Genomic DNA, 570 nt, shown 5'->3' on the forward strand with positions numbered 1-570 from the left:
CGCCAGCCGTGGAAGGGAGCTTCCTGCGGGGTGGAGCTGGTGCCAGGGGGCCCTGGGGTGCAGGAGGCCAGGTTGGCACTGCCAGGGGGTCCGGGGGTGCAGGGTGCTAGAGTGGTGCTGCCCAGGGAGTTTGGGGTGCAAGGCACTGAGCTGATGATGCCAGGGGGCCCTGGGGTGGTGCTGCCAGTGGGCTCCAGGGTGCAAGGCCCCAGGACAGAGCTGCACAGGGGGGCCAGCATGGTGCTGCCGGTGGGCTCCGGGGTGCAGGGCCCTGGAATGGAGCTACATGGAGGGGTTGGCACAGTGCTGCCAGAGGGCTCCGGGGGGCTGAAAGCACGCGGGGGCTGTGACGGTCTTGCTGGGGGGCTCCGGGGTGCATGGCCCTGGGACAGGGCTGCACAGGGGGGCCAGCGCGGTGCTGCTGGGGGGCTCTGGGGTGCTGGGCCCTGGAACAAGGCTGCACAGGCGGGCTGGCACAGTGCTGCCGGGGGGCTCCAGGGTGCTGGGGCTGCACAGGGGGGCCAGCACGGTGCTGCTGCAGGGCTCTGGGGTGCAGGGCCCCAGGATGGA

General features: G+C 71.9%; 1 protein-coding gene across 1 annotated transcript in view; it reads right to left on the reverse strand.

The window, feature by feature from the left end:
- The window catches only part of LOC103898094 (sperm-associated antigen 5), a 15,041-nt gene that overhangs the window by 7,798 nt on the left and 6,673 nt on the right, over positions 1-570 (reverse strand). The window contains exons 9-10 of the mRNA XM_019471760.1: positions 401-543; positions 1-282 (exon numbers count right to left, since the gene is read on the reverse strand). The exon at positions 1-282 is cut by the window's left edge and continues 77 nt beyond it. Coding sequence (XP_019327305.1) covers positions 1-282; positions 401-543 — 425 coding nt within the window. The remainder of the gene's footprint in view (positions 283-400; positions 544-570) is intronic.

Source organism: Aptenodytes forsteri, unplaced genomic scaffold (assembly GCF_000699145.1).
Source record: "Aptenodytes forsteri isolate BGI_AS27 unplaced genomic scaffold, ASM69914v1 Scaffold66, whole genome shotgun sequence".
Taxonomy (NCBI): Eukaryota; Metazoa; Chordata; class Aves; order Sphenisciformes; family Spheniscidae; genus Aptenodytes; species Aptenodytes forsteri.